Raw genomic sequence first — 26,819 nt, forward strand, 5'->3', positions numbered from 1 at the left:
AAAACCCAATTGAGAGCCACTCCAGCTTTAATGTCCCATTCTTTTTAGTTTGGAGATCCCAAGGTGAGATTAAGATCTTTGTTTCTGGTGTGGTCATATGTAAAAGGTTGCAACAGGTTTGAAATCAAATACTAAGGACCGGGCAGCAAATCTGCCTCCTTCAATACGGATTAAGTATAGAAGGGAAAACAGGTCATCACCATCAACCAGACTTTACAGAACTCTCAGCAAATAACTCGTTGCTGCAGAAGTGAGCCTGCCACGCAGACACCAAGACGGCGTAAAATCCACCAGGCACCCAGTGCAAGCGGTACCTCTTTGTGTCCTGGGATTTACACCCCTCCCCCCAGAGGCAGGCACATCTCGAGGAAGAGGAAAGCTAGGCTACCATCTCCCCTGCACGCACCTCTCCCATGCATGCACCTTTGGTCGAATTATCCAAAGACAGTAGCCCTGACCCTTCTCCCCGCTTCTGGCGGGACCCTGGTGGACCCACTTTCCAGCGGTACAGGAAGGCCGATTCCCTAGGACGATCTAAGCAGGCATGCGGAGGCTGCTTTCCGCAGCTACTCGGATCCGCCCTCGCCTCAGTCCCTAGTAATGATGAAGTCCTAGCTCTGTACCGGGATAGCCACGCAACCTTCCAGCCCCTTTCCCTAGTTTCGGACCGGCTGCAAGCCCCGCCTTCCTCCCCAGGCCCAGGTCTCGTTCCAAGGGCCCACCTTCCGGGCTCCCCGCTGCCCCCCGAAACCAATCCAGAACCCAGACAGCAGGCTGAGCGCCGTCCCATTCCCTCCTTGGCTTCAAGCGCAGTGCCCCGCCCTGGGCCTGAGGACGGGAGGGGGGTGACCGGCCATCTCCAGAGGGGCCCGGGCCCCCACACTCACCATCCTCCCGCCGAGTCCCTCCTCCTCCTCCTCCTCCTCCTCCTCCTCCTCCTCCTGCCTCCCGGTTACCAGGGGCAACTGCTGCGGCACCGCCCCCGACGTCCCTCGCACGCTCAGCGGAGGAGCAAAGCTGCCGTACGGGGCGGGGTCCAGCTCCGCTTTTCCCGAAGTGCGCAAGCGCGCCAAAGTGCCCGCCCACGCGCAGGCGGGCTGCTGGAACGACTGGAGCCGGCTGCCGGCTGGTGCAGACCCGGCGAATGGTTAAAGCTCGCCCACGTGGCTGGTGGGAGCCGCCCAGCCTGTGATTGGTTGGGAAGGAGCAGGGCGGGGGCGGGGCGAGGGGCGGTTCCCGGGCCGAGGCCGCTGGTTAGTACTGACCTGGCTTCCGACGCATTGTACTTCTTTTGGCAGTTGTCTCAGTGCGTTCTTCCTGGGACCAGGTAAGGGGTCTTGGGAGGAGGCCGCCTGCCACACCTTCCTGTAGACAGCACATCCCGGGGAGGAGCTTGGATTTCTGTCCTGACTGCCCAGGCAGGGCTGCTGCGGGGGCTGGGCTTCCACCTGCTGTATCCACGTGGCGCAAATGGTGGCCTGGGGCTGCTCAGTGACCGCTATCACATGGTCCCGGCGCCATAAGGCCCAGCTGAGGTGTTGGGGGCGTTATGGGCTGTGCATCTATCTCCACATCTCTGTGTTAGGATGGAGGAGTCCCGCAGGGGGGAGGCTGCCAGTGGAGGGCAAGAAGCAGCCTGGGGACTGGCCCTGAACACTGAGGTGAGCAGACAGCAGGGTTGAAAGGCGATTTGGAATGTCCAGGTTTTGCTAAGCAGCGTTGGACCAGATGATGCGCTGTCTGCAGCCCCGGAGGAGGCAAAAAACCGGCCCGCTTTTACATGCAAGCGAGAGCGAAAGGGACTCTGGGTGGGTTGAGAGGCGCTACCTCCCCGCCCTCCCCCACGCTGAGAGCGGGTAGGAGAGTTAATCCCATAATGTGCCAGGTCCTGTTCTAGACTAAGGAGACACAGCAAGGGACAAAACCTGCCTTCATGGAAATTACCTTCTTTTTAGTGGAATGCTTTTCACCCAAGATTTCATTTCATTCTCACAGCCCTAGAAATTGGTTGTTCTAAGCAATATAGAGTCGGGACTTGAACCTGGTTCAGCCCCTGGAGGAAGTGATTTTAACACTCATGTGTTGTCTAGGTTGGAGGAACAGGAACGGCTTATATTTGTGTTGTAAGCTCAACTTTTTAAGAGTTGGTAGAGTCTTGGCACTGGTGATAAACCTGTTTGCAGTCATGTGTGCGCCTCTTACCTCCTTCACTGGGTTCTTGTGCAGATAGGTGAATTATTGTATGTCAAGTACATAAAATATTGCCGGGCACATGGAAAGTGCTACATAGGATTTAGCTATTACTGCTTCGTCTAGGTTTTGGGGCTTTGCCCCTCTTCCTACCAGCAGGCTTTCCAGTCCACTTAACATCACTGGAACGAAGGCGGATTTTCCCTGAATGGTCCTTAACTACTTATGCATTCAGCTAAAGTGTGTGTTTTTTTTTTTAAGATTTTATTTATTTATTTGACAGACAGAGATCACAGGTAGGCAGAGAGGCAGGCAGAGAGAGAGAGAAGAGGAAGCAGGCTCCCTGCGGAGCAGACAGCACGATGTGGGGCTCGATCCCAGGACCCTGGGATCATGACCTGAGGCGAAGGCAGAGACTTTAACACTGAGCCACCCAGGCGCCCCTAAAGTGTGTTTTTAAAATCTGCTCACTGCATACCTTCTTCAGAACCTTGGAGAGAAAACTCAGTACAGAACTTTGAGTAAGTAGATGCAAGATGAGTGGCTAATTCGGAGCATGCAGTCCTACAATCTGCTTGTCTCTAGCCTGTTTGTTCTTTTGTGAAAAAGGCAGGGCAGACTTCTCTTTGAGTTGTCTGGTGTCTAACATCATGGTTGCCTTGGAGTCACAGGAGTGTACCTGGGCTTGCCTGTGTAATTACTAGTTTCATTGTCCAACTTTTTCTAGGTGGCTTTGGCACCAACCCTTGCCTATCTCAAGTGGTCTTTGTGTTTGGTCTTCTTGAGTCTGGCTGCCTTGATCTTCCTCTGATCGCAAGTACCAGCGATGATGTTTTGTTTTTCTTCCTACCTGGGGATCCAAACAGGGAAATACTAAGTACTTTCCCCTCTTGCAAGAGGATACCCAGAAGGAGTTTGGAAGCCTGTTCTCTGAGCTCTGATACTGTTTGTCAGAGAAAATCAACTCTCTCTCTCTCTCTCTCTTTTTTAAAAAGAAACTATATTTGGGCGCCTGGGTGGCTCAGTGGGTTAAGCCGCTGCCTTCGGCTCAGGTCATGATCTCAGGGTTCTGGGATCGAGTCCCACATCAGGCTCTCTGCTCAGCAGGGGGCCTGCTTCCCTTCCTCTCTCTCTGCCTGCTTCTCTGCCTACTTGTAATCTCTGTCTGTCAAATAAATAAATAAAATCTTAAAAAAAAAAAAAAGAATGTAAAAATAAACTATATTCCCAGCATAGGGCTTGAATTCAAACCCCAACATCAAGAGTTGCATTCTCTACCAACTGAGCCAGTCAGGTGCCCTAAAACTCAACTCTGTCTGAGAAGGATGACTTCAGTAGAGGTAATAGGTTGTTTCTTTTTTATTTTTTTCTCTTTTCTCTTTTCTCCCTCCCTCCCTCCTTTCCTTCCTTCCTTCCTCTCTCTGTCTCTTTCTTTCTTTCTTTTGGCCTGTTGTGGATGGAGGACCCATTTAAGTGACCCCAAGCCTTGTGACCTTGGGAGAGTAGGCCCTAGCTATTGTCAGATTGTTGGACGATGGACAGGACTGGAGCTGTGGTAAACTCAGAGTTGTGTGTAATGTTCAGCAAGCTGACTCAATTGATGGGAATCTTTCTTTTTTTTTTTAAAGGAATCTGGATTTATTTATTTATTTGACAGACAGAAATCACAAGTAGGCAGAGAGAGGGGGAGGCAGGCTCCCCGCCAAGCAGAAAGCCCGATGCAGGACTCGATCCCAGGACCCTGAGATCATGACCCGAGCCGAAGGCAGAGGCTTTAACCCACTGAGCCACCCAGGCGCCCCGATGGGAATCTTTCTAAACATCAGTTTCTTCTTTGGTAAATTGATATCTTGGATCCTCACATCTTTGAGCTGTGATATCCTCCTATCCTATAAGCAAAGGGAATTTTTGGTCAGTCACCTGTTTGATTTCTAGCTCCCGCCTTGTTCCCAGTAGTGGAACCATATTCCTTCAGAACTGAGGCCACCCTGGATATGGTAGTGACCTCTTTAGGGAATACTAGATGTGGCTGATGTGGGAAGAGGGAGAATAACTGTTCTAGAGAAAACCTGGAGACCAGATAAGACTCAATATAGGAGGGGTAGATCAAAAGCCTGCTCTTCTGTAACCAAGATAGATTCTGAGTGACTTGAAAGAGTGACTTCCTTGATGCCCAAGGAGCCCAAGAATAAGATGAAATGCATTTCAGGCAGGCAGTAAGTATTTTTAGAGGGCCTGGGAGAGTTACAGCATGAATCTTTCCATCTGCCAGGGGAGGCCAGCTTTAGACAAATAACTACGTAACGAGAAAGTGATGATTACAAAGCCAAGTGTGTTACAAATGAGAATAAGATGCTATGAGGGTATATGACACAAAGGTTTGAGTTTGCCCTGGAGTCATGGAACTGTGCCCACTGGGGGGCAACAGATATGGTGGGGGAGAAATTTTTTTTTTTTTTTTAAAGATTTTATTTATTTATTTGACAGAGAGAAATCACAAGTAGGCAGAGAGGCAGGCAGAGAGAGAGAGAGAGGGAAGCAGGCTCCCTGCTGAGCAGAGAGCCCGATGCGGGACTCGATCCCAGGACTCTGAGATCATGACCTGAGCCGAAGGCAGCGGCTTAACCCACTGAGCCACCCAGGTGCCCCGAATTTTTTTTTTTTTTAAGATTTTATTTATTTATTTGACAGAGATCACAGGTAGGCAGAGAGGCATGTTAGGGTGGGGTGGGGGGCTCAGGCTCCTTGCTCAGCAGAGAGCCTGATGTGGGGCTTAATCCCAGGACCCTGAGATCGTGACCTGAGCTGAAGGCAGAGGCTTAACCCACTAGGCACCTGGGAGAAATGTTTTAGACATAGAATTTAGATTTTTGGGGGGGGGGCTTATATATATATATATATATTTTTAAAGATTTTGTTTATTTTTTATTTATTTTTTTTAAAAATATTTTATTTATTTATTTATTTGAGAGATAGACAGTGAGAGAGAGCATGAGCAAGGAGAAGGTCAGAAAGCGAAGCAGACTCCCCATGGAGCTGGGAGCCTGATGTGGGACTCGATCCCGGGACTCCGGGATCATGACCTGAGCCGAAGGCAGTCGTCCAACCAACTGAGCCACCCAGGTGTCCCAAGATTTTGTTTATTTATTTGAGAGTGTGCATGTGCGTATGCGAGAGAGAGAGAGAGAGAAAGAGAAAGAATGAGCAGGGCAGAGGGAGAGGGAGAAGCAGACTCCTTGCCGACAGGGAGCCTGACCTGACGTAGGGCTCCATCCCAGGACCCTGGGATCCTGACCCAAGCTAAAGGCAAATGCTTAACCAACTGAGACACCCAGGTGCCCCTGGCCTTATGTTTTTTTAAGACAGGAACTGGGCAACTCATATGCTGACCTCAGTAATGAGGGGAAAGTTTCTTGAATAGTTTAGCAAATGATTACCCCTTCATGGTAAAAGTACTTCCTTTATGAAAGGCATAGGACACTCCAGTGTTGGGTTGAGGGTGAAAAGAGATGTCCAAGGACAGGCTGTTTGTGTGTTAAGAAGGAAGCATAGCATGTTCGGAACACCTGGGTGGCTCAGTCCGTGAAATGTCTGCTTTCAGCTCAGGTCATCATCCCAGGGTTTTAGGATTGAGCCCTGCTTTGGGGCTCCCTGCTCCATGGGGAGTCTGATTCTCCCTATGCACCTCCACCCCCGCCCTGCGCGCATGCGCATTCTCTCTCTCTCTCTCTCTCTCTCTCTCTCAAATAAATAAAATCTTTTGCTCTTTGCTGGCTTTTTCCAGCAGAGGGGCTGGAGCCCCACCTTGGGGCTCTGTAATCCAAGGCACTGTGTGATCTGCCGGCCAGGCTGACAACTCCTTTTATTTTAGCCCCATGGAGAGTCAGGGAAGGTAAATTCTTTTTTTTTTTTTAAGTTTTTTTTTTTAATTTTATTTATTTATTTGACAGAGAGAGATCACAAGTAGGCAGAGAGGCAGGCAGAGAGAGAGAGGAGGAAGCAGGCTCCCTGCTGAGCAGAGAGCCCGATGCGGGACTCGATCTCAGGACCCTGAGATCATGACCTGAGCCGAAGGCAGCGGCTTAACCCACTGAGCCACCCAGGCGCCCAGGGAAGGTAAATTCTTGTCTCTCTCCCATTCCTGGGTTCAGTTGTGACTGCACGAAATAGCTTTGGTCTTTGAACCAGCCTGTAAGAGGCCTAGTCAGCCTGTCCCCAGAGGACAAAGCCCAGAGCTTTCCCTTGGGCTTTGTGGTGGAGTAAGAGAGGCCTAAGTCTAGCAGTGGACAGTGGACACTCACTGTCTGGCTTCTGACTTCTTCAGGGGTCGCCACTCAGTGGTGACCTCAGGGCCAGGGGAGGGTGCCATGAAGACTCCATGGGGACCTCCCCTTCTCTCCTGGCTCCTTCCTCCTGGGAAATGACCCAACCTCAGCATGTCACTTGCTGAAGTCTCTCCCACCTCAACAACAAAAAAAAATCTAAAAAACCAACCATCTCTCTCTTTACTGCATTTGTTGGCTCCTGAAGCCTCCTCCTTCTCTGGTGGTTCTTTCTCATCTATTTGGGCTTCCTTTTTTGGGGGGCTGGCCTCTTAAATGTCGTGGTTTTCAGACTATTCCCTCAGCACTCTATTTTTCCCATTCTGTGTGTTCTCACTGGAAAACTTTCTCTGAAATGGCTTTGATGCCGCTGACTTGTTTTAATTATAACTCAGATCTCTGCACTTCTTTCTTTCTTTTTTTTTTATTTTTATTTTTATTTATTTATTTGAGAGAGAGAGTGCAGGCCCGGGGAAAGGCAGAGAGAGAAGCAGACTCCTCGCTGAGCAGGGAGCCCGATGGTGGGGCTCAATCCCGGGACCCTGAGATCACGACCTGAGCTGAAGACAGACGCCTAACCACTGAGCCACCCAGGTGCCCCTCTGTACTTTTGTTTATTTATTTGTTTAGAAGATTTTATTTGTATATTTGACAGAGAGAGAGAGAGAGAGACAGCGAGAAAGGAGACACAAGCAGGGGGAGTGGGAGAGGGAGAAGCAAGCTCTCCACTGAGCAGGGAGCCCGATGCGGGGCTCGATCCCAGGACCCCCGGATCATGACCCAAGCCTAAGACAGACACTCAACGACTGAGCCACCCAGGCACCCCTTTTACTTTCTTTTCTTTTTTTTTTTTTAAAGATTTTATTTATTTATTTGACAGAGAGAGATCACAAGTAGGCAGAGAGGCAGGCAGAGAGAGAGAGGAGGAAGCAGGCTCCCTGCTGAGCAGAGAGCCCGATGTGGGACTCGATCCCAGGACCCTGAGATCATGACCTGAGCCGAAGGCAGCGGCTTAACCCACTGAGCCACCCAGGCGCCCACCCCTTTTACTTTCTTTTAAGCCTAAATATCCATGTGCTGGCAAACTGGACCTCTCACTCAGTATATACTTGAATTCTTGGACTAGGCACTGGAGTAGCAGTGGGGAGCAAAATGGGCACATTCCCTGGGTCCGAGGGCTTATGACCTAGAGGGGATGGTCGGTGTTCATTAAAATAAAACCACAGAGTGTTAGGACAAACTGGCACAGCTCTGAGGGCTGTGACCCTGAGAGGGCTTAAGCCGAGCACCTGATCTAGTGGTTGGGGAGAGAGAGGGGCCAAGGGTCCTTCAAAGGATTCCCTGAGGAAAGGGTTAGCCAAGATCTGGAAGATGAGTGGGTGCTTCCTTGCAAGTAACTCTAGATTGTTCTGGAGAGCATAAGGCTACTTTTTGAGGGATAGGGTGGAACCCCGATGTTATGTGCTAAAACAGATGCTTTTCAGGCTGCTACTTATTCTGAGGCGGCTTTGCTGTGGCTTCCCTTCCAGGTACAGTGGCGCATGGGGCTCTGTTGAGGCAGAAGTCTTGGGTAGAATTCTCTTTTCATTTTACCACTACTTAATATAAAACTTTTTTTTTTTTTTTTTAACTAGTCCTGTGGCTTCCATCAGCAATATGTTTCCTTTCTCGCATACTCAAATACTGGTTTTGTTTGCTCAGTTTTGTGAGTGCTTTAGGATTTTGGTAATGGCATAACTTGAGATGGCTTTACTTACTCCAGCTGTGTCTATGAGCTTGTGATATAATATATATGAAAAATCCTCAGGGTAATATTTTTTAAGGGGAAAAAAAATGGCCTAGTAGTAGGATTTGAGAGTTAAATTAGAAAATTATTCCTTGAGGGATGCCTGGGTGGCTCAGTTGGTTAAGCGGCTGCCTTCGGCTCAGGTCATGGTCCCGGCGTCCTGGGATCGCAGTTGGAAGGAGGTGTATGGGAGAGAGCACCAAGGGGAAGGGGCCCTCGGCCCAAGGGGGGAGGGATCTCGCCCTCCCCCCTACAGCTCCCCACTGAGTTCACAGCACAGGAAACACCTCTAGTCCAACAACTCCACACAGAGGTATACCGAGTCCAGGGTCCAAAGGGGCAGGCAGGTGAGGGATGGGAAGGGGCAGTGAAGACAATAGCAGGCTCAGGAAGGGAGGCGGCAGCAACTTTCTCCTACCCATGGGAGGAGACGATGGGGCGACTGATACTGCTGTTGGTGGTCATGACATTCAGCTCCCACCTGATGTCATGGGGCAAACAGTCCCGCATCGGGCTCCTTGCTTGGCAGGGAGCCTGCTTTTCCCTCCATCTCTGCCTGCCACTCTGTCTGCCTGTGCTCACTCTCGCTTCTCTCTCTATGACAAACAAATAAATAAAATCTTTAAAAAAAAAAAAAAAAAGAAAATTATTCCTTGAAACATGGCTGGGGCGGGGTGGGGATGTGTAGGTGTTAGTGAAGCGGGGGAAGGAATAGTATTCCGGACAGGGAAGGGCGTTTGTAAAGGACCTGAGGCAGGTGGCAGTTTATTGCATTTAAGAAAGTGCCATGGTACTTGAAACTCAACACATGGAAAATCCAGCTCCCTGTTCTCCTCCTTAAAGCCTATATTTCTATATAACTTGTCTCTGCACATAATGGCCTCAATCAGAAACCCCGCGGATCGCTCTAGATACTTATGATGTGTCAACTTAGCTAGGCCAAACAACTCCCCCATCCTCCTAATCCCCTTCTGGTGTGCTTCCAGTTAGAGTGGGTGGGCAAGGAGGGCCAGCCATTCGATCAAACACAAATTTAGGTGCGGTGATGAAGGGATTTTGCAAATGTAATTAAAGTCCTAATTGGTTAGCTTTGAGTTAATCTAAGGGGAGATTATCCTGGGTGGCCTGACTTAATCAGATGGAATCCCCTTAAAAGAGGGCTAGGCATCCCCTGGGGTCACAGACTCCAGCCATGGCTGGGCAGGCATGGCTCTCCTTCCCTCCCCAGGATTGTCCCTTGCTAACTCCCTGTCCCGATGGCTTCAGGCTTGCTTAGCCAGCTCCCACAATTACATAAGTCAGTTTGCTAATTCCTTGTACTAAATCCATTTTTATAAATTTCTAAATATTATGTGAATATATATAAAGGATGTATATATCCTGTTGATTCTGTGTCTGTGCTTGAACGCTGACTTACAGAGTAATCTTCCTATAACCGATCACTTAGTAAATGCCAAGATTCTGCTGCTTTAAAGTTTCTGTCTTTTTGGTCCCTCCTCTCTGTTCCTGGTGCATTGGGGTTCACAGGAGCTCCACCTCTTCTTGCCTGGATTACTGAGGTTCCTGTCCAGCTGATCTCTCTGCATCCTCTGGGGTCCTACCACACCGAGTTTATTTTCATGTCATTGCCTAGAGTTTTCTTTCTATTTTTTTTTTAAGATTTTATTTATTTATTTGACAGAGAGAGAGCACAAGCAGGGAGAGCGGCAGGCAGAAGGAGAAGCAGGCTCCTGGCCGAACAAGGAGCCAGGCGCAGGACTCAGTCCTAAGACCCTGGGATTGTGCCCCAAGCCAAAGGCAGATGCTTGACTGACTCGCAGGCAGAGAGCGAGGAGGAAGCAGGCTCCCCGCTGAGCAGAGAGCCCGATGTGGGGCTTGATCCCAGGACCCTGAGTCGAAGGCAGAGGCTTTAACCCACTGAGCCACCCAGGTGCCCCAGCTTTTTTTTTTTTTTAATTTTTAATTTTTATTGTTTTTTTTTTTTTTTAAAGATTTATTTATTTGAGAGAGAGGGTGTGTGCATGTGCGGGGGCAGGGGCAGAGGGAGAGAGAGCATCTCCAGCAGACTTCCTGCTGAGCACGGAGTTCCACGTGGGTATCGATCTCACAACCCCGAGATCATGACCTGAGCCGAAACCAAGAGTTGGCCACTTAATTTACTAAGCCACCCAGGTGCCCGCTTAAAGATTTTATTATTTTTTATTTTATTTTTTAAAGATTTTATTTATTTATTTATTTGACAGAGATCACAAATAGGCAGATAGGCAGGCAGAGAGAGAGAGAGGGAGAAGCAGAGAGAGCCTGATGTGGGGCTCGATCCCACGACCTGGGATCATGACTGAGCCGAAGGCAGAGGCCTTAACCCACTGAGCCACCCAGGCACCCCAAAGGTTTTATTTTTAAGTAATCTCTACACCCAACATGGTTCATAAACTCATGACCCCAAGATCAAGAGTCACGTGTTCCCCCAACTGAGCCATCCAGGCGCCTGAAAGCTTTAGCTTTTTTATGACTACATTTTCTCTCCTCTGTTAGCATACAGTATAACTGTATACTCCCTCTGGAAATTTTTTAGTGGTTTCCTAGAGCTTGCGGTACCCATTTACTAATCCAAGTCCACTTTCAAATAACACCAAAGCACCTGTCCAGTAGTGCAGGTAACTACGCCAGTATTACCAGGTCCTCCCTCGCAGCTGGTAGAGCACTCCTGTCTCTCATGTCACTGCCTATAGGCTATAATCATCAAATCCATTGTTGCTATTACTTTGAACAAAAACTCTGTTCAACTGGTAACAATTGAAATAAGAAAAATATTTTATTTTACCTTCATTTATTCCTTCTGACACTCTTACTTTATATAGGTCTGACTTTATGACCTCTTATCTCTCTCTGAAGAACTCTAACATCTTGTAAGTCAGTTCTGTTGGTGATAAATTCCCTCAGTTTTGTCTGGGAAAGCCTGTATTTCTCCTTCACTGTAAGGGGTACTTCAGCTGGTGTAGAAGTCTAGGTATGTGTTGCTTTTATCTTTCAATGCTTGAAATATTTCACTCTATGCTCTTCTTGCTTGTGTGGTGTCTGAGGAGAAAGCCAATGAAGTTCTTATCTTTGTTCCTCTATAGGTAAGGTGTTTTCTTTTCCCTCCCTCAGATTTCTTCCTTGATTTTCTTTTTCATTTTTTAAAGGTTTTATTTATTTATTTGAGAGAGAGAAAGCAAGTGAGGGGAGGGGCAGAGGGAGAGGGAGAAGAAGGCTCCCCTGCCTAGCAGGGAGCCGGACGCCCATGACTCTGGTGGGATCATCACCTGAGCCGAAGGCAGATGCTTAACCCACTGAGCCACCAGGTGCCCTGAGTCTGGTTTTTTGTTTGTTATCTTTTTTTCTTTGTTCGTTTGTTTTGTTTATTAAATACCACATATGAGTGGACGCATCTGGTATTTGTCTTTTCCTGTCTTTCTCTGTCTTGGTTCACTTGGCATTATACTCTCTAGATCTGTGTTGTTGCAAATGGGAAGATCTCATTGTACGTATATGCCACATCCTTCATATCCATTCGCCTATCCATGGACACTTGTGGTCCTTCCATATTTTGGCTACTATAAATAATGCTGCAGTAAGCATAGGGGTGCATATATCTTCTTGAATTAGTGTTTTCTTATTATTTGGGTAAATACACAGTAGTGGAACTACTGAATCATATGGTAATTCTATTTTTAATTTTTTGAGGAACCTCCATACTGTTTTCCACATTCGCATCCAGGTGTAGATTTTTTTAGTAGTTGTCTTTGGTGTTCTCTGAGCCTTCTGGGCTTGTGGTTTGGCGTCTGTCATTAGTTTATAAAATTCTCAGTCATTATTGCTTTAAGTATTTCTTCTCTTCCCTTCCCTCTTTTCCTTCTGGCATTCCCATTACGTGCATGTTACACCTTATGGAATTGCCCCAAGGTTCTTGGATTTTCTTTTTTTTTTCTTTTTTAAAGATTTTTATTTGTTTATTTGATAGACAGAGAGAGATCACAAGTAGGCAGAGAGGCAGGCAGAGAGAGAGGGGGAAGCAGGCTCCCCGCTGAGCAGAGAGCACGATGTGGGGCTCGATCCCAGGACCCTGAGATCATGACCTGAGCTGAAGGCAGAGGCTTAAACCACTGAGCCACCCAGGCGCCCCGTTCTTGGATTTTCTACTCTGTTTTTCTTTCTTTTTTTTTTTTTTTCCTTCGTTTTTTCTTTACTTTTCAGTCTGGGAATTTTTTGCTGACACACATTCAAGCTCATAGAATTTTTTTTTTCTTTTTAAATATTTTATTTATTTATTCACAAGTAGGCAGAGAGGCAGGCACAGAGAGAGAGGGAAGCAGGCTCCCTGCTGAACAGAGATCCCGATGCGGGGCTTGATCCCAGGACCCTGAGATCATGACCTGAGCCAAAGGCAGAGACTTAACCTACTGGGCCACCCAGGCGCCCTACTCATAGAAATTTTTCCTTGGCCATGTCCAGTCTACTGATGAGCCCATCAAAGTCATTTTTCATTTCTGTTACAGAAATTGTTTTAAAGACTTTTTTTATTCGAAAGAGAGAGAGAGAATGAGCACGAGCAAGAGGAGGGGCAGAGGGAGAGGCCCAAGCAGACTCCTCGCCAAGTGCAGAGTCCAACGTGGAGCTTGATCCCAAGGACCCTGAGATCGTTACCTGAGCCAAAGTCAGATGCTTAACTGACAGAGCCACACAGGTGCCCCCAGAACCTTTGTTGTTGTTGTTGTTTTTAATTTCCAGCATTTCCTTTTGATTCTTTCTTAGAGATTCCATCTCTCTGCTTACATTATTCATTTTTTCTTTCAGTTGTCCACTTTCCCACTGGAGTCCTTAGCAAATCGATCATAGTTACTTGAATTCCTGTCTAGTTCTGACACTTGCTCGCTCTTCAGACTATGTTTTTGCCATATAGTATGCCTTGTAATCTTTTGTCAGGAGCCGGATGTGTGTGCCATTTTACCTTTGTCTGGTGAGATGTTGGGTTGTATTTACTGTTTGCTGAAGCTGTAGGTATCAGAGATTAACATTTTCTTTGGTGTCCTTGTTTTTGTCTCTCCTGTTGTCTTTGGGTTTCTAGAGACTTCTTAAATAAATTCTGAAACTTCTAATTCTTTCTGTGGTTGTTCTGTTCTCCCTGTTACTACATAGGAGCATTATACCGCCTGCAGTGCAAGGGAAGAGAGAGTGTTCTATAGTCCCGTAATTAGTTCTTGGCTTTGGAGTGAGCCTTTGCCCCCGGATCTTCAAGAGTGCTCCTTAGGCTCTTCTCACCCCCTTTAAATGAGATAGGAAGGTCAAAAAGGGCTGGAGTTGGGTATTTACCTTTTCCCAAGTTGGTTAGTTTCTAGGAAAACCCAAAATGGCTAGGCTCTGGTAAAACAGGCTCTTTTGAGGACATGCTTTATTAGGAAGAACACCTCTGGGTAAATTTCAGAATTACTACTTTTCCCATCTCTGTGTCAGAAGTTCAAGGGGGTTTTTCCTCTGGTTTTCACCTTGAGAGCCTGGTAGACGCTTGAAGGTGAACTCAAAAGTGAGCCCCCACACTCAAGGTTAAATCCCCTTGGAATTTTGAATTTGCAAGCTTCCAGCAATTGGTCAATTATCGTTTAAGTTTTCCAGTGGTACTTGCCCAGCGGAGGGCTTCTGTTCTCAGTAAGCTGTGGTTCTCTGTGCTTGCCTATTTCTCCAGGCTTGGGGGCAGTGTTTTGCCCTGGGACCTCAGTTCACTGAGGCATCTAAGAAGAGTTGTTGATGTTTTGTTTTCTTTCAGCTTTTTTTCTTGTTGCAAGGACAGGAGCGACAGTTTCCAAGCCCCTTACATGTCAGGCCTGCCTTAATTTTTCAAGATATGGATTCCAGAACCCAGTTAGAGACAAGAATTCTAAAGTAAATCAAGTGGAATTAAAATCCTGGCTTTGGGGATGCCTGGGTGGCTCAGTTGGTTAAGCAGCTGCCTTCGGCTCAGGTCATGATCCCAGTGTCCTGGGATCGAGTCCCACATCTGGCTCCTTGCTCAGCAGGGAGCCTGCTTCTGCCTCTGCCTGTGCTTGCCATTCTGTCTACCTGTGCTCGCTCGCTCTCTCTCCCTCTCTCTCTCTGATAAATAAATAAAATCTTAAAAAAAAAAAAAAAAGAAGTCCTTTGGCTTTAAAAAAAAAAAAAAAAGCCTGGCTTTGTCACTGGCTAATACTTATATGACTTGGTAAAGTTACTTACCTGTGCCTTGGTTTTCTCATCCATAAAATGGGGTTAGATTAAAGGGTATTTATTTTATAGCATTGCTATGAAGACGAAGTCAGAAAAATGCACGTTGAGCCCCAAGCAAAATGTCTAGCATAGAGTCGCAGCTCAGTAAGCATTAGCTGTGATCACATTATCTGGTCCTCACGCGTCCTGTGTGCAGTCACCGCTGGCTTCTTCTTCTTCTTTTTTTTTTTTTTTGCCTGGGACACCTCTCTTCTATCTATCTGATTCTATCCATCCTTCAAAACATTGTTTATTTCTTCTGTTCACAAAGCATGTTCAGGACCCCTTATCCCTTTCAGATAAGGGGACTGTATAATTTATTATCCAAGTCCAGGACACTTAAAAAAATTTTTTTTAAAGATTTTATTTATCCATTTGAGAGAGAGACAGTGAGCAAGAGCATGAGAGGGGTGAAGGTCAGAGGGAGAAGCAGACTCCCCATGGAGCTGGGAGCCCGACATGGGACTCGATCCTGGGACTCCAGGATCATGAGCTGAGCCAAAGGCTGTTGCTTAACTAACTGAGCCATCCAGTTCCCCCTAGTCCGGGACACTTTTGATAGTGGAAGGGGGCGCTATTAATAATTAGTCTAGGACAGCAGTCCCTGGAAAACTGGGAGATCTGGTCATCTCCCTTTTAGATGCTTCTTCTCTGGTTTTCCATTGCCCCCAGTGTCTGCTCACATCATTGTTCACACTGCTGTCCTTGTGCTCTCCTTGTCTTTTACCCTCCATCCTGTAAGTCCTTGAGGGCAGGCAGGGTGCCTCACTCGCAGCCATGGCATGGGATCTCTCCCAGGGTTGTGTGCACCGTGCACACGCGCCCTGCTCGCGCACGCTGAAATGATGAGAGTGATCGTGCCATGTTCATTTCCACCTTTCTCTGTAATTGTTTCTACCTTGAATGTGATCCATGCCTTCTGCGTCCTTCAGATAAATCTGTTATCTGTAGCTCACATTCTGTCTCTTCTGGGAAACCCCCTTTCCTTACGGTGCCCCACCATCTCTGCTTTCTCTCATCTCCTGTACTTACTGTTGCTGCATATATTATCTTCTGTTCCCTGGGTGGGCTCTTCTGCTGTTACATTCATCTCCCCAAGGATAGGCACCGTGTTGTCCCTGTTTCCAGGGTCTTCCCCAGCATGATCAAGCACAGGGCTGGCTACCAACAGCTCCTCAGGAAACCCATGTTGGTCTCTGGTTGTTCAGTCTGGTGCCCATTCACAGGGACCTTCCCGAGCCTGGTCAAATGCTGCTAGTCACTGGTGAGAGCAGGCCTTCTGTAACCGAGAGAGGAGCTCAGGGACTCGGGGGCAGACTTTGGTTTGGGGGGCAATCCTCATTTTCTCTCTGTTCTTAAGTCCACAGTTTTGTGTGTGAGTGAGATGGAGGCTGATCTGTCTGGCTTTAACATCGATGAACCCCGTTGGGACCAATGTAGTTTCCTGGGACGGGTGAAACACTTCTTCAATATCACAGACCCACGCACTGTCCTGGTACCAGAGCGGGAGTTGGACTGGGCCAAGGTGATGGTGGAGAAGAGCAGGTGAGCAGCGGAAGGGACTCGAGGCCCTGGAGCCGCACGGGTGGATCCCCTGGGGAGGAGGTGGAAACCGAATATGGGGGGAATGGACAGAGCTCTCAGGCAGGAGGCGGCAGAGTGACTTGGGGCAAGGGGTCTGGGCTGTAACTCTGTTGTCCTTGGGGGGCAGAATGGGGGTCGTGCCCCCAGGCACTCAAGTGGAGCAGCTGCTGTACGCCAAGAAGCTGTACGACTCAGCCTTCCACCCTGACACCGGGGAGAAGATGAACGTCATTGGCCGGATGTCCTTCCAGGTCCCCGGCGGCATGATTATCACAGGCTTCATGCTTCAGTTCTACAGGTAGAGAGAGCCTGGGAGTAACGCAGTGGGCAGTGTGGCCACTTGGGTCTGCCAGGCAGGGAGCCCTGTGCTGATGATAGTAATAGCCATTTCTATTGACCCTTTACCTAATACCAGGCACTGTGCTAAATTCTTTCCGTGGATCACCTCGTTTAATCTTCTCATCAGCCCCACAGAGAAGTACTATTGTCATCTCAACTTTATAAGTGAAGAACTGAGGGTCTAGAGAGGTTATGTAACCTGTCCAAGTTCACACAGCCGGGAAAGATGGGTGCCTGGAGGTTAGCCGAGGCAGTTGTCTCCAGAACTCTCAACGAATAAGCCATTCTAATTCCCTCTTTAGAAAGTACTTACTTAATAATGAAATTTTAATGTATTTTTATTTTTTATTTTATTTATTTATTTATTTATTTATTAGACTTTATTTATTTATTTGACAGACAGAGATCACAAGTAGGCAGAGAGGCAGGCAGAGAAAGAGGAAGGGAAGCAGACTCCCTCCCGAGCAGGGAGAGAGCCTGATGTGGGGCTCCATCCCAGGACCCCGGGACCACGACCCGAGATGAAGGCAGAGGCCTTACCACTTAGCCACCCAGGTGCCCCTTTTATTTTTATTTTTTAAAATATTTTGTTTATTCATTTGACAGACAGAGATTACAAGTAGGCAGAGAGGCAGGCAGAGAGGAGGAAGCAGGCTCCCAGATGAGCAGAGAGCCTGATGTGGGGCTCCATCCCAGGACCCTGAGATCATGACCTGAGCCAAAGGCAGAGGCTTTAACCCACTGAGCCACCCAGGCGCCCCTGTATTTTTATTTTTAAATCTATTTATTTTATTTATTTTTTGCAGAGAAAGAGAAAGTACATGAGTGGGTCAGGGGGCCATGGTAGTGGGGAGGGGCAGAGGGAAAGGCAGAGAGAAAATCCCAAGCAGGCTGCATCCCCAGTGCAGAGCCCGATTTGGGGGCTTGATCTCATGACCCTGAGATAATGACCCGAGCCAAAATCAAGAGTCAGACACTTAACTGTCTGAGCTGGCCAGGTGCCTCTAATGTTTGTTTGTTGTTGTTGTTGTTGTTTTTCAAGATTTATCTATTTGACAGAGAGAGACACAGTGAGAGAGGGAACAGTGGCAGGGGGAGTAGGAGAGGGAGAGGGAGAAGCAGGCTTCCTACTGAGCAGGGAGCCTGATGTGGGGCTCGATCGCAAGGACTCCAGGATCATGACCTGAGCCAAAGGCAGACGCTTAACAACTGAGCCACCCAGCCCCCCTCTAATGTATTTTTATAATGTAATATCTTAGTAAAAAATATAAGAAGATGACCCCCCCCACCCGCCGCTACCCCCACAATAGGAAGACCCTTTCAGCCCAGTGGGGAGAGAACAAACTTTCTCTTCAGCTGTTGGAAATTTAACTCCTCCCTCTTCCTCTCCTCCCTCTGCTCCCCTCCCCCATGCATCCATTTGTCTGTTAGTGAGCCAGGCCTTGGGCCAGGTGTGGGGAATATTAAGACTCAGCCCCTCCCCTCAAGGAACTTTCAGTTTTGTTCAGCAGACCAACAAGTAAACAGTTGTAGTCCAGCTTGCTAAGTGGTAGGTCAGAGGGAGAGTATGAGGTTGTGAGAGCAGGGAGCATAGAATGACTCACTGTTCCAGAAGGGCAGGGGAAGGGTCAGGAAGGTTCCCGAAGAAGCAGTGACTCTCAACAGAGCAGGATTTAGCCATGGATGGAAGGGGTGTGTGTGTGTAGACATTCCAGGCAGAGGGACCAACCTGTGCAAAGTCCCTGATGCATGTAACAGCATGGGAACAGTTTGGGACACAGCAGGTCGTCTGGTTTGACTGGTGTACATCAAGCCCTCCCTTCCATTGGATTCTTCTTTGCCTCTCTGGGCCTCCCTTATGGTAGGACGATGCCGGCGGTGATCTTCTGGCAGTGGGTGAACCAGTCCTTCAATGCCTTAGTCAACTATACCAACAGGAATGCAGCTTCCCCCACGTCCCTCAGGTAGGAGACTTGAACCCCAGGCTGTCCATGTGGGTCTGGAGCAGGTGGCTGTCCTCCTGTCTTCAGGAAAACAGCCCTTCTAAAGGGTTCTTGGGCTGTCTTCTCTGGGTGAGGCTTGTACGGGGCTGGTGACCAGGTCCCCCTTTTTAGGGTTTGCAAGTATTTTCTGAGGCTGACTAGGAAAGTATCTTCCTAGGCCAATTCAAAGTTTATTCCTTCATTCATTCTCAAATAGTTTTTTTTTTTTTTTTAAAGATTTTATTTATTTATTTATTTGAGAGAGAAAGAACATGAGGAGAGTGGCGAGCAGAGGGAGAGGGAGAAGTAGAAGCAGGCACCCTGCTGAGCAGAGAGCCCGATTCAGGACTCAGTCCCAGGACCCTGAGATCATAACCTGAGCCAAAGGCAGATGCTTAACCCACTGAGCCACCTGGACACCCCCTCATCTATTTCTTGAGTAGGTTTTAAGTGCCAGGCATGGTTCTAGGGTCCTTGTTCTTGTGGAATTTAGGGTCTTTTAAGCAAACAAGCACAGCAGTTTTAGGTTGTGACTGCTGCCCTTAAGGAAACAAACAGGTGACAAGATAGCAAAACAGCAGAGGGGCATCTGTGTGGATGGGCTCGTTGCAGAAGTCTTTTCTGTGGAGCCCATATTTCGGCTGACTTCTGAAGGATAAGGATTTAGCCTACGGAAGAATTCCCCAGATAGGGAGCAGCAGCAGTTGAAGGTTCTGAAGCAGAAAAGAGTTCGGGGTGTTAAAAGTACTGAAAGGGGGCCGAGGGGACTGGAGCACTGCATGTGTGTTGAGGATGGGGAAGGTCACAGGATGAGACAGGTCAAGTTTCAGGCAAGAAGCCTCATTTCCAGAATTTCTCAGTCACACCAATGCCTTGCCCTCAGCCAGCAGGGCTCCCCACTCTCAAGCGTGTCTCTCCTCTACTAGGCAGATGGCCCTTTCCTACATCACAGCCACAACCACTGCGGTGGCCACCGCTGTGGGCATGAACATGTTGACCAAGGTACTGTCTGGGGCTGCTGGGGGCATGGTGGCCGCTAGGGGGCAGCAAAGTCCTAGGGAAAACATCCCCCAGGCCTGGCGCTGTTGTCCTTGTCTGAGTGAGTCCGGTATGGCCAGAGCCCAGCCAGCAAGGGGGCAATGTAGCAGAGGTATCCCCAGATTAGTTTTTCTCGGGTCTTTGAGGGAATCTGGGTTCCTAGACCAAGCATCTGGATCAATGTGACAGTACCAAGGTCTGATTTATTTTGTAGTCCTTCAGCCCCCTCCCCTCTCATCTTCCGGTGTGAGCCCTGTTGTTCCCTTCCCCCAACAGAGAGCTCCACCCCTGGTGGGCCGCTGGGTGCCCTTTGCCGCTGTGGCTGCTGCTAACTGTGTCAACATCCCAATGATGCGACAGCAGTGAGTATGGGGATCCCATTTCTTCCCTACAAACCACAGGGGTAGCGGGGCAAGGGTAGGAAACCAAGGCAGTGGGTGGCTTTGGGGGACCGAGGTGGGTGTGGGGAGAGCTGCTGGGCTATACCTCCGAAGGGTCCCAAAGGACTGGCTGCTCCAAGGGTGATGGCCGTGGGAGTGGCAGCTGACTTAGGTTTAATCTGTGATGAGTATTGTGGGAGTCATTGTTTGGATGGTGTGGGATGGCGGGGAGTAGGGTAGACCTGTGGGGGTTCATCCAAGATCATGTCCTTTCAACTGCAACTGGCTTTCAGCTGTGAACTCTCCCTACTTCCAAAGCCCTGGGGCTGGCTTACAGAATGAAATGTAGCAGAGTGAGGTGTCCAAAGATAGAACAGAGCCAAGAAGCTTTGAAAGAAGCCAGAAGAGTAGATAGATGTTTTCCAGGCACCGGGCTCTAAGCTTCGCAGCAGGAAAGGTAAAAGGAGAAACCCGTGTGTCTTGCAATGCTTGTTTTTTGGGGAGAGAAAGCATGGCTATTCCTCTGTTGTCCGACCTAATGATGTAGTATACTCAGGCTCTTCTTGATAGCGCCTGGGAGGTATCATGTGCCGCCTAAGTGTATGCTGTTAATGCTGTGGTCATCGTCATCGCCGTCATCACCATCACCGATGTATACAAGCCACGTTTTCTTGGAACTGCCAGCAAATGGGCACTGTCACAACAGCTGTTGCAGAAAGAGCACAATCCCAGAATAGTCAGGTGTACACGTTCCTCTCCTCTTTCCCTCCCATCCAGGGGCTCCTTCCCAACAAACGAAGGAGCCCCAGCCACCTGCCTGGTCTGGGGATTTGTGCTGTCAGGAGCTGGCCTGAGAATAAGTCAGTACAGCTAGTGTTTGTAGAGCAGTCACTCCGTCAGGTGCTGGACTAAGCTCTCTGCAGGTGTCATCCCCTTTAATCCTCACCAGCCCTCTGCAGTGGGTGCCACGATTAGCCCCATTTTGCAGATGAGGATAACTGAGTCCTCAGAAGGATCAGGAAACTTTTGTTCAAGTTCGGAAACTTATTTGACCGAGGCCATCTGAGCCCAGGCCTACCTCTCTTAGCCACGGCCCTAGATCACTTCTGAGATACCACTCTCTGGAATGCCTAAGGAAGATCAAAGGACCAGGCTGCAGGGGCTGGCTTCCCAGAGCTTGAGTGTGCTGGCCTTGGTCCCCTGCTGTGTCCCATTGCTGGCAGGCCTCCAGCACCCTTTTCCCAAGTCCAGCGACTCCTGTCTGTGTTTAGGGAACTCATCCAGGGGATCTGCGTGAAGGACAGGAATCACAATGAGATCGGTCATTCCCGGGTGAGCAGAGGCATCCCTTTGGGGTGGGAGGAGGGAATTCTGTCTTCTACCCTGTCCTGTTCTTAGTAGTCAGAGCAGGCCTGGGTTCTGTTACAAGACCTCCCTGATTCCATTCTCATTCTCCTCGATTTCCTTATATTTCTTGTTCAGAACAGGCTTGTCATGTCTTTTCTCCATCATTTCTGGTCCTGAAGCCGTAAAGGTCTAGCTAGGTGAGAGAGGGTTGGGTTAGGACCCAGCCCCTGGTGGGTCCATCCCTTCCCCTTTATCATCTCAGACTTGACCCTGGCCCTGAGCCTTGACCTCACCCTCTGGTACAGCCCATGGCTACTGGATAAGGTCATTCCTGACAACTTCACTCTTTTCTGCCCTCAGAGAGCTGCAGCCATCGGCATCACCCAAGTGGTTGTTTCTCGGATCACCATGGCTGCCCCTGGCATGAGTAAGATAGAGAAGCCCTACCCTCCTGGGGGGACCCTGGAACACGTGATGGAGGCCTCAGCCACACTTAGCTTTTGTGGGCGGTGGGGCCCCAGCCTCTACAGCCGTGCTTCTCAAACTGGCTTTTCCCACTGCAATACAAAAATGATAATTCCGTGATGTGATAGATATTGTAGCTAATGCTGCAGGGGTAGTGTTATTACGATATATAAATGTACCAGGTCCGCACGCTACACATCTTACTTCTGTGTAGTGCTGAATGCCGAAACCCATGAGAGAACCACACTGTAGTTCTAGGAACATCAGTTAATCAGAGATCTGGCGAAGAAAGTTCTTTTCATTCCACAAATAACACCTTAAGTCCCTTCAGTGTGCTGGACACAGTGCAGGGTGCCAGGGAGACAGTGGTAAAGAAATCCTCTGCGTAGTTTTGCTCCTAGCAGGGTTATGTTACAGAGTGGGATACGAGATTTGTTTGCATGAGCCTTTAAAGATTTGAATTTTGAGAAGGACACTTTGGGCCTGTGGCTCGTGTCCTATTATAGGTGTGTAGGTAGAAAGTCTGGGAAGCACCCTTCTGCTGGCTCTTGGGGGCCAGCCTAGGGGTGGCCATGTCTACACAGTCTTCCATTCCAAAAGTACGTTCTGGAACTTCAGGGGAGGTGGGTCACTGGTCTGATTTTGGAGAGGGGTCTTGGGAAGAGTCTGACAGCCCTTCTCCCGGCTTCTCCTTGGTCTCTTGCAGTCTTGCTGCCAGTCATCATGGAAAGGCTGGAAAAGCTGCATTTCATGAAGGTGAGTGGGGTCCTCTTTTGCATCTGCCTTGCCTGGAGCCCCCCAGCCATACCTACACTTCAGAGCTTCTGATCCTTGTCCTTCCCTCTAGCTACGGGCCTTCATCTCGCTCAAATAGGGCCAGTTCCAGTCCCTGCCAGCTGCCTGCTTTAGAGGTCATGGCCACTTGTGTGGCCTTGTCTGCAGAGAGGAAGAAGAGCCCCCTTCTCCTCCTTCATGGCTAGGAGTTTTGTGCCTGTGGGTTTCTAGCTGGCTGATCAGGGGTAGGGCAGGCATGGGGTTCGCGTTAAGATCTCTAAGTCTCATGTCGTCTTTCCTTCGATTTTGTGCAGAAAGTCAAGGTCCTGCATGCCCCATTGCAAGTTTTGCTGTCTGGCTGCTTGTGAGTAACGTGTTTTCTGGGTTTGGGTTCTGTGATAGCTGGGGCACCTAAGACCTGTCTTCTTGTGTTGCCTATGTTGGGGAACACGTACATTTTTCTGTCACTTCCATAGTGCCTGAGCTCGGAACACCCATGGGCCATCTGGGGAGTTCTTGCCCTATCTTTATTGAGGGCATCAGGCTGGCTAGGTGCTGTGCCCAGAACCACGTGGAGAGCAGAGTGCTTGGGTACCCTCCTGTCCCGGTGTGGCCTCTGATCTTCAGAACGAAGAAGAGGCAAAAACCACAATACAGCCCCACCATAAAAATTCTAGGGGCACCCGGCTGCCTCAGTCAGGAGGGCCTGTGACTCTTGATCTCAGGGTTGTGAGTTTGAGCCCTGCATTGGGTGTAGAGATTACTTAAAAATAAAGAATTAAAAAAAAATAACAATAAAGGAAGACATGATAACTGTGACAGTGACAGACACATTAGCCAATGGCCCGATAGTCACATCGCAGCATATCAATGTATCAGATCAGCGGGCCAGGCACCTTGCCTGCCCACAATGCCGTCCGGCCACGATGTCTCAATATAAATTAAGTAAATAAATAAATACGCTCAGACATAAAAAAAGAGAGGGCAGCTGGGGCTGTCAAGCGTCCCAACCTTGCACAAAAGGAAAACACCATAAGTCATGGCAGCATGCTCCGGCCAGCGACTGGCCACATCCTAGCATCAGGCACACTTTACAAAGGCCACGGGGCTAATTCATGACAACAGTAACCACCAACACGTGGAGTGTGTCCTGTGTGTCCCCACGGTGCTCATGCTCCACGTCTGTCATTTCACTTAAGCCCCTCAGCCCTGGAGGTCTAGGTCCTGTCATCATCTCCTTTTACAAATGAAGAACCCCAGGCTCTGTAGCTCATAATTGCTGGAGTTCGGGTCAAGTCCCCGGCAGGCTCCCGCACCACGCTACCTTCTGCCAGCTGAGTCTCCACTGCGTGAGTGGTTCCCCCGGGCTGAGCACCATCGCCGGGTCATTTCCTCTGAGCTTGGCGACAGCCCTGCAGAGTAGGCCCCCCTGTCCTCCCTCTGCTGGCTCAGGGCTCACTCGCCCCGGATTGCAGAGCGAGTGAGTAGCCAAGCTGGGATCCGAACCCTGGTCGGTCGGAGTCCCACGTGCTGTAAGACAGTGCCCCAGCCCTGAAGCACCCGAGAACCTTAGAAATCCTCTCCAGCCCTTCCTCAGGTCTCCTGCATCAGTGTCGCTTTTTAATAAGCCCCCCCGAGTTGCTGTGTTTGCAGTGAGGTTGGAGAAACTGCCGTGTTCTATTGTCTACCAACCTAGGGCTTGTGGCTGCGGGCACTCGCCCTTGGCTTTCATACCCTTCCTCCTTGGTGCTTGTGGCCTTCAGGGCCACTGCTTGCACTGCCAGTGCCTTCGTAACCTTCACCTGCTTGAAGGATGGGTGGATGGGGGGTGAGGGGTGGGAGGTGGAGGGGGCGAATTTCATGCCATGCTGGAATGAGTATCCTTCCCTGGAGACCAGGAGGAGAGTTGCAGGGAGGGGAGCCAGGGGGCAGCGGGGAAGGCATCTATCTCCCTGCTTCTTTGTGGGACTCAGAGACGGGGTGTGAACAGGCCTGTGGGGAGATGTCCCTCACATTTGTTTCTCCTTCCTTCCAGCCTCATCTTCATGGTGCCAGTGGCTTGTGGGCTCTTCCCACAGAAATGGTAAGAGTTCTCTGGTCCTCACTTTACCGAATGCCCTGTCCCTGCTCTTCCTGACCTGCCTGCTGCAGGAGACAAAGAGGGGCAGGAAGGGCAGCAGTTGTCCAAGGCCAAGTGCCTATCAGCTTAAACTCTGAGCCTCTTAACCCTGGGGGATGGTAGACCAGAACAGAATTCTAAGGGGCGGAGGGATGAGTTGCTCCCTCCCAGTGGAGTGAGGGCCGCCCTGGAGAGAAGTGGGGGAGCAACAAGAGACTTTCTGTCCCAGTCGGTTACGTACTTATTCTGGCTTGTGTTTGCCTGGGGATGGATGACTTGGACCACTCTACTTCCCCTGTATGCCCTGGCAGGGAAGGGGTGTGCGAAGCGATGGTGGAAAAGGGAGACAAAGCATCAGACTGGGGGAAGGGAGAGGACGAGCTCCAGGAGACTAGGTGTAGCTTGGATGTACACTGAGAAGAGGCCAGGCTCCCCTGCTTTCGTCTTCATGTTTCAGTGTCATCTGCAGACAGCTCCCGTGTTCCAAGCACTGTGGCTTACAGTCCTACAGAGAAGATGGAAACTTAGCACCAGGGAGAATGAAGTCAGGCCCGAGTAGAAGTAAAAACAACGCATTATGTTGTACAGAAGCCCTTTCTGATGGAAAAATCAGATAGTGCTTCTTGGAGGTGGCATTTGAGTTGGATTTTATCTGACAGTAATTTGCTGCTTGTCATAATCCCCTTCTTTTCTCTTCTCAGTGAATTGTCAGTTTCTTATCTGGAACCAGAACTCCAAGACACCATCAAGGCCAAGTATGGAGAACTTGTGCCTTACGTCTACTTCAATAAGGGCCTCTAAATGGCCCATCCCAGCAAGGATCAGTCTGTACTGATATTCACCAGTCCTTCCTTAGCTGCTTTGTACACCTATGCCCTCACTGCTCTGCCAACAGGGCCTAAAAGTCAAGGTGGATTTGGGGGTGGGGTGGGAGCCTCCTGTTTTCACCCAGGCACCTGGGTTATTGGACTCCAGGGGATAAAAGTGAACAAGGGGAGCAAAGACCAAGTCTTCTCTCTGCTACCCCTTACCCCCAACTACCATCCTCTCTAGACCAGGAGCTGAGATTCCCTGAGGGAGAAGTTGCTGGAACCTGGGGGAGATACTCAAGCAAACCATTTGGAAAAATTTGGAGGGTGGGGAGAAACCATTAGGAAACCTTTAGAATTGTAGTTTCAGCCAGGACTGGGGGAGAGCCCCTGGGACAAAGGGAAGCTCCCACCCCTGTTTCTTCTTCCCTTTCTCCTCATCTTGTCTCATACTATGGAAACTTTTGCCCCTGCAGTTCTAGGCAACTGAGAAAGGGTGAGGGAAGAAGTCTGTTGTCACCTTGGGGCTCTTCTTCTTCCCCATTCTCCTCCCCAGTGCCCTCTTGTCAGAAAGTGTCTTTGGGAATGCTGCTAAATTTGGGTTGACCAAGCACCCAGGAGTGCTAAAAAAAAATGGCCACTGCATGAGGCAACAAAGTTTTGTGGTGCTCTAAGCCCTGTGACACTGACTTTGTTCTCCTGTGCTAAAATCATGTCTGATTTTACATTTGTTTAAAAGATAAATCCTAACTGTGTATAAAAACTATGTATGGAGGTATTAATAACACATTTTAATGGGTGTATTTCCCCAATTTCCCTTCCTCAGCCCATTGGGTTAAACACCAAAGACTGGTATGTACTGGATAGGGAAGGGGCGTTTTATCTGGATACCTCTGAGAACTAATCAGCCAGGACCAAAGAGCCTTAAAGGACACACAGCAAAGTGTAGCCACTTGCCCTTCCCATCTGGGCTGCTCTAGGTGATTTTTCAGGCTGGGGTGCGGTGGTCATGGAGACCACTGTGGCTTACCTGGGATCAATGTCTGTATTGAGTTCTGTCTGGTAGAATTTACTGACTATTCAAGTGATATCACTGTGAATCAAATAAATTTCTTGAAAGAGCACAGTGAACTGTCTATAGACTGAGTTAATAAAGCCTGGACGAAAAGCAGGATCTGGTCTTGCTTTGTCCTTGGGATGGCTTTGGGTTGTCACAACAGTAAGGGGAACCTGTCTGAGGCTTGGAGGCCATTGTCAATTTCCCTTACTACAGTGGAAAAATCCACCTGTCTTTACTGGACACTCCAGAATGGGAACTGTGTTGTTTCAGAGCAGGAGTTGACAAACCGTGGCTCAAGGGTCCAAATCCACCTGCTACCCATTTTTGTGTCCCTGGGAACTAAGA

General features: G+C 49.0%; 2 protein-coding genes across 3 annotated transcripts in view; one reads left to right on the top strand and one right to left on the bottom strand.

Annotated features, from left to right (window-relative positions):
* The window catches only part of ARL3 (ADP ribosylation factor like GTPase 3), a 35,181-nt gene extending 34,149 nt beyond the window's left edge, over positions 1 to 1,032 (bottom strand). Inside the window, exon 1 of the mRNA XM_044240404.1 lies at positions 888 to 1,032. Coding sequence (XP_044096339.1) covers positions 888 to 890 — 3 coding nt within the window. The 5' untranslated portion in view covers positions 891 to 1,032. The remainder of the gene's footprint in view (positions 1 to 887) is intronic.
* A 209-nt stretch (positions 1,033 to 1,241) lies between these two features.
* SFXN2 (sideroflexin 2) lies at positions 1,242 to 26,585 on the top strand. 2 transcript variants are annotated; one of them, XM_044240405.1, is made up of 12 exons: positions 1,242 to 1,327; positions 15,938 to 16,122; positions 16,289 to 16,459; positions 18,366 to 18,464; positions 19,409 to 19,484; positions 19,797 to 19,882; positions 21,172 to 21,232; positions 21,608 to 21,674; positions 22,419 to 22,468; positions 22,801 to 22,850; positions 24,522 to 24,569; positions 25,307 to 26,585. In XM_044240405.1, the coding sequence occupies exons 2-12, from the start codon at positions 15,962 to 15,964 to the stop codon at positions 25,404 to 25,406; spliced, it is 969 nt and encodes a 322-aa protein (XP_044096340.1). In that variant the 5' UTR covers positions 1,242 to 1,327; positions 15,938 to 15,961; the 3' UTR covers positions 25,407 to 26,585. The 2 variants fall into 2 exon arrangements, with proteins under 2 accessions (XP_044096340.1, XP_044096341.1); XM_044240406.1 differs by lacking the exon at positions 1,242 to 1,327 and adding an exon at positions 7,081 to 7,106.
* Positions 26,586 to 26,819: the final 234 nt, after the last annotated feature.

The sequence above is a fragment of the Neovison vison genome, chromosome 2 (assembly GCF_020171115.1).
Source record: "Neovison vison isolate M4711 chromosome 2, ASM_NN_V1, whole genome shotgun sequence".
Classification (NCBI taxonomy): domain Eukaryota; kingdom Metazoa; phylum Chordata; class Mammalia; order Carnivora; family Mustelidae; genus Neogale; species Neogale vison.